We start from the raw sequence: 6,000 nt of genomic DNA, 5'->3' as shown, positions 1-6,000 counted from the left end.
ACCACACTGTTTGTTTGCAAGCACTTGTCGGCTACCTCTCTGGGAAAACGCACCCCCCAAGGGGTCATCCACACCCGCCACCGAGCTAATCCCTTACAATATATATATATATATATATATATATATATATATATATATTTTTTTTTTTTAATGTGTGAAGTACCCCTTTAAGTTCTATATGTATCACTTCTATTTAGCTCAAGTGCCCCTTTATGCTTTGGGCAACATTTTAAAGTTGATATTCTTTTAGGTCTGCAGAATTGTATGATAAATATGTCGTAATCCATCATCTCCCTCTCCTGCATTATTTCTTCTTCATCCCAGGCATTCCAGGAATACGTTTCTTTCAAACAAAGTTGCGTCACTGTATGCAAAGAAAGTTGAGCACAGGCCAATTCATGCCTGGGGCAATGCTTAATCACTTCCATTTCCATTCCAGCCTGATAATAACCACAAAGCTTTTTGTAATTTTGCTGGGAATGTCTCCCTTGAGGCCTCTGAATGTTCCAAAGAACAGTGAAAGAATGCTTGCCTGAGGGGCTGCAATCATTTACAATGCAACATTAAACAAGCCGTGCCAGTGTTTACATTACATAGGATGCTTTGACACGCTACGCAGCATGATCAAAAATAAACGCTTTCCCAAAAAAAGGCATATTAGAGGGACTGAGCTGAGAGTGCAGGATGGTTCTATTATGGATTTTCATACATATTCTGCTGATTCAGGTCTATGAGGCTGAGCTTGTTCAACTAGATGAAGATCTATTTGGACCCGATGAATGGGTAGAATCAGTAATTGAAGATGTAACTACCGAGGACCTAACAGAAAACGACTTGAAGAAAGCACAGGTAACTATGCAAAGGGCATATCTGCGATACGCCTAGTTTCCTAAAGTACAGGTAAACCCTAACTAAATCACATTTAGTTTTCTAAAGCAGTGGTCCTCAACTCCGGTCCTCAGGGCCCACTAACAGGCCAGATTTTAAGTATTACCTTAGGGAGATGCAGACTAGAGTACTGCAATCACTGAGCAGCAAATTATATCACCTGGGATGGATTCCAGTTATCTTGCAAACTTGGCCTGTTAGTGGGCCCTGAGGACCAGGGTTGAGGACCACTGTTCTAAAGCATTATGTTTTAAGAACAATTTCCATTTTGTAAATGTAATACTTGTTTTCACTTTTTTTTATATCTTTTTAGTGCTTCTGATGGCCTGCAGCTTCTTTTTAGCCATTCCCTGTGCATTTGCGCTGCAGCAATGGCTGCATGGTATTTCTCAGAATGAGTTCACTGATGCTGACAACAGTAGACTGTGTGTGCATAATTTGTGTTGAAATAGCCACTTGTATTCCAAATCTAAAGTCTGTGTAACGAGGTGTTGGTACAGGAGCGCAGTTTAGAAGAAAGGCACAAAGCGTCATCACCCTATAAATTAAGTGCCTAAACAAAGACCTTCATGGCAGCAGGGTTAAGGGTATTTTTTTTTACTAAAAGCTGCAGATTTAAAAAGATATAAAATTACTTTTGCAATAACATCTTACAGCTTATACAGTATTAGAATTTAGTGACTGGGTTTCCGTATTTAAAGGAGAAGCATAGCCAAAGCTCTTTTGGCCATACTGCTCCTGTGGATCACAGGAGTTCATTAGCTCTGCACTCCTGTGACCAATGTTTAGTCTGCAGCAGGCTGACATCACAGAGCCAGTCCAGGCTCTGCAGGGATCCTGACAGTAATGTTGAGATCCGCTCAGATGCCTGACCAGCAGCTGGTTTAGTCTCTCAGCGTGCTGCTGAAAGTCTGAGCCAACTGCTCCCACCCCTTCTACCTCCCAGTGAGTGCTGGGGGGGGGGGGGCAGAGTGGTGACTGACAGTCACTGCTCTATTCTAAGAACATACCCAAGAACCTAGCAATCTTTGATTGCTCAGGTCTCAGTATAAAGCCAGCGGGAGATAGCTGCAGCATGGGAATGATGCTGCAGCCATCTAGGGGAGTATGTGTGTTTGGTTTTTTGAATTCCTAGACTTCTTTTTAATCACCTCCTGCCCACTGTATTGACAATTGATTGGCGCAAGGTGTCTCTCTCGTTCTGGGAATAAACACGAAGAAAGCAGCGCTGATCTAAGTGCAGTAGGAACCAGTAACAGGGAATAAACTTTATTAGATGCACCTACAAAATAGCGGGGGAGTAAAGGCGTTTAATAGTCCTCATCATCCTGCCGATCCATCTTGGTAGAAGGCTGGGGTCCTCTGTGTGTCATGTAGCCGGCAGCGCCATTAGATTCTGGGGCTTCGGGTCAGTGGGTGGAAGGAGGAAGCCAGGTGTCTCCTATGGGAGGTAGAGCCGTAGCAGAGAGTGTGTTGTAGCCTGGAGTCAGCGGTGCGCGTTCGGAGCATGCGTGCCCCTTCATCAGGCCTCCCGCTCAGCCATCTTTGCTCTGGTTAAGTAGCGTCGGCGGATAGCAAGTCCCAGCACACCGGCTCCATCTACCCTCCACAAAATCCAGAGCCAGTGGCAGCCACGAGAAAGTAAAGTACATGAGTGCATGGTACATTTGGAAAAAGATGCTGCAGATAGAGTCTAATTATAAAATACATATTTGGGGGGAGTAGTTTAAAAGTCAAAGGAATAAAGCCTACTTAAAGGAATATGTATGGCCAAATGTAAAGATGTATAGATGTTATAAAAAGTTGTAAAATAACTTATAATAGTTTTAGTATTGTCTATATACATATGGAGACTGGAAGGAGTAAAAAAACAATTTTGTGTAGATAAAAGGGCTATAGCTAAAATACCATAAATTAATTATATAGAGTTCTACTGAATGGAGGTATCTGTACACATACTCACTACTGGTGGCTCTTTATATGGGTGTAGTTGACCATAAGGGTCTTGTAAGGTAAATGGACGATATAAAGTCAGGAACACTATACATTACAGTACTTATGAGCTATATTTATATGTATCCCTATATACATACACATATATACATATTCATACATATACAGTATCTCACAAAAGTGATTACACCCCTCACATTTTTGTAAATATTTTATTATATCTTTATATGTGACAACACTGAAGAAATTACACTTTCCTACAATGTAAAGTAGTGAGTGTACAGCTTGTATAACAGTGTAAATTAGCTGTCCCCTCAAAATAACTCAACACACAGCCATTAATGTCTAAACCACTGGCAACAAAAGTGAGTACACCCCTAAGTGAACATGTCCAAATTGGGCCCAATTAGCCAATTTCCCTCACCGGTGTCATGCGACTCGTTAGTGTTTTAAGGTTTCAGGTGTGAATGGGGAGCAGGTATGTTAAAATTGGTGTTATCGCTCTCACTCTCTCATACTGGTCACTGGAAGTTCAACATGGCACCTCATGGCAAAGAATTCTCTGAGAATCTGAAAAAAAGAAATGTTGCTCTACATAAAGATGGCCTAGGCTATAAGAAGATTGCCAAGACCCTGAAACTGAGCTGCAGCACAGTGGCCAAGACCATACAGTGGTTTAACAGGACAGGTTCCACTCAGAATAGGCCTCGCCATGGTCGACCAAAGAAATTGAGTGCACGTGCTCAGCGTTATATCCAGAGGTGGTCTTTGTAAAATAGATGTATGAGTGTTTCCAGCGTTACTGCAGAGGTTGAAGGGATGAGGGATTAACCTGTCAGTGCTCAGACTATATGCCACACACTGTATCAAATTAGTCTGCATGGCTGTCGTCCCAGAAGGAAGCCTCTTCTAAAGATGGTGCACAAGAAAGCCCGCAAACAGTTTGTTGAAGACAAGCAGACTAAGGACATAAATTACTGGAACCATGTCCTGTGGTCTGATGACACCAAGTAAAACTTATTTGGTTCAGATGGTGTCAAGCGTGTGGGGCGGCGACCAGGTGAGGAGTACAAAGACAAGTGCATCTTGCCTACAGTCAAACATGGTGGTGGGAGTGTCATGGTCTTGGGCTGCATGAGTGCTGCCGGCACTGGGGAGCTACAGTTCGTTAAGGGAACCATGAATGCCAACATGTACTGTGACATACTGAAGCAGAGCATGATACCCTCCCTTCGGAGACTGGGCTGCAGGGCAGTATTCCAACATCATAACGACCCCAAACACACCCAAGACTACCACTGCCTTGCTAAAGAAGCTGGGGGTAAAGTTGATGGACTGGCCAAGCATGTCTCCAGACCTATACCCTATTGAGCATCTGTGGGGCATCCTCAAACGGAAAGGTGGAGGAGTGCAAGGTCTCTAACATCCACCAGCTAAGTGATGTCATCATGGAGAAGTGGATGAGGACTCCAGTGGCAACCTGTGAAGCTCTGGTGAACTCCATGCTCAAGAGGGTTAAGGCTGCGCTGGAAAATAATGGTGGCCACACAAAATATTGACACTTTGGGCCCAATTTGGACATTTCCACTTAGGGGTTTACTCACTTTTGTTGCCAGCAGTCTAGACATTAATGGCTGTGTGTTGAGTTATTTTAAGGGGACAGCAAATTTACACTGTTATACAAGCTGTACACTCACTACTTTACATTGTAGCAAAGTGTCATTTCTTAAGTGTTGTCACATGAAAAGGTATAATAAAATATTTACAAAAATGTGAGGGTAGTACTTTTATGAGATACTGTGTGTGTATGTATATGCATATGTATGTATATATATATATATATATATATATATATATACAGTATATATATATATATACACATATGTATATACCTACATACACATGTACATGTGTATATACCTGGGGAGGGAATGGCAAAGTGGATTGGTGAATTATATATAGGCATAGTTTGGTGCAGAAGAGGATATGTAGAAGTTAAGTAACTGGAGGAAATGTGGTTGGGGGGGGGGGGGTGTTTACTGTATTTCTAGGTCTTCTTTCATGCCCCCTGGTGACATGGCATCCAGGGTGTATGTCCAAAATATCTCCCTCTCGCAGAGGCGTTTGAAGCGTTCCGCTCGAGGGAGACTGTTTGCGATGGACTCTATGACCCAGATATGGAGACCTGTGGAGGATTGTTGATGAAACTCTTTTAAGTGTCTAGGGACACTAAGTTTTTATACTTTCCTTCTTCCACTACGCGTGGGTGCTCTCCAAAGCTTTTCCGTAGAGTCCTAATGGTGCGGCCCACGTAAAGGAGGGCACATGGGCATGACAAGCAATAAATTACAAACTCTGTGGAGCAGGTGTAGAAAGCCTCTAGTAAGTAAGATTGACCTTTTGTATTTAGCACCCTCCTAGGTAGGTGCTAGAGAGTGAGTATAGTTTTTGGCTCTGTCTGCCCATCAGAGAAGCAGCAGGTAAATTCTATATTTCTCTCTGCTTAACAGGGAGCAGGATCTGTGAGTTAGGTCTGCTCAATGTGCTCAGTGTGTGATTCATGTGGTCTGGGGGAGTGTCCCCACTGGTCCAAGGGGGAGGCACATTGGACAGTGGAGGAAACCTGGCCAATGAGTACACAGGCTTTGATACATCCCCAGTGATTGGCACAGACTGGTTGTCTCGGTGCATTGTGGGGTGTGGTATAAAAGGCAGGAGCACATGTGCTCCGGGTCTTTGGCTGGTGAGCAGAGTCCTCTTTTGCAGTGGTTGGTGTATGGTCATAGGCAGTCGGCCTGGTGAGCCAGGAGTGAGGAGCTGAACCCAGGTCCAGAAGAGCTGACTAGGAGGAGTTGAGACACTGGAGAACCTAAAAAGCAGTATTGTGAGTAAAGGGGATTGTGTCTAAGGGCCTGACCAGGAAGGGGGCCATTCTGGAGTAGTCAGAGGAGGATGTCAGCTGGTGGATAGAAAGGGGGTGATAGGAGCGAACCCTGAAGATAAGTGCTTAAAGAACATTACCTCAGATTCATATAGTGGAAGGATGAAGCTGCGGCCTTGCTGCATTCTCAGATAGAGGTCCTCAGCATTGTGAATAGTTCAAGTTTGGAGTATCCCACTCTTCCCTTCTCCCATCCCCATATAAAATAAAACATCAAA

General features: G+C 43.5%; 1 protein-coding gene across 1 annotated transcript in view; it reads left to right on the top strand.

The window, feature by feature from the left end:
* The first annotated feature begins 508 nt into the window (after positions 1 to 508).
* LOC309545254 (stromelysin-1-like) overlaps positions 509 to 6,000 on the top strand; it is a 76,057-nt gene continuing 70,565 nt past the window's right edge. The window contains exon 1 of the mRNA XM_082244391.1: positions 509 to 849. Coding sequence (XP_082100517.1) covers positions 685 to 849 — 165 coding nt within the window. The 5' untranslated portion in view covers positions 509 to 684. The remainder of the gene's footprint in view (positions 850 to 6,000) is intronic.

This window comes from Pelophylax lessonae (assembly GCF_965119305.1).
Source record: "Pelophylax lessonae genome assembly, chromosome: 2".
NCBI classification, from domain to species: Eukaryota; Metazoa; Chordata; class Amphibia; order Anura; family Ranidae; genus Pelophylax; species Pelophylax lessonae.
The sequence above is the reverse complement of the archived record's forward strand: the minus strand, read 5'-3'. Positions and strand labels throughout refer to the sequence as shown.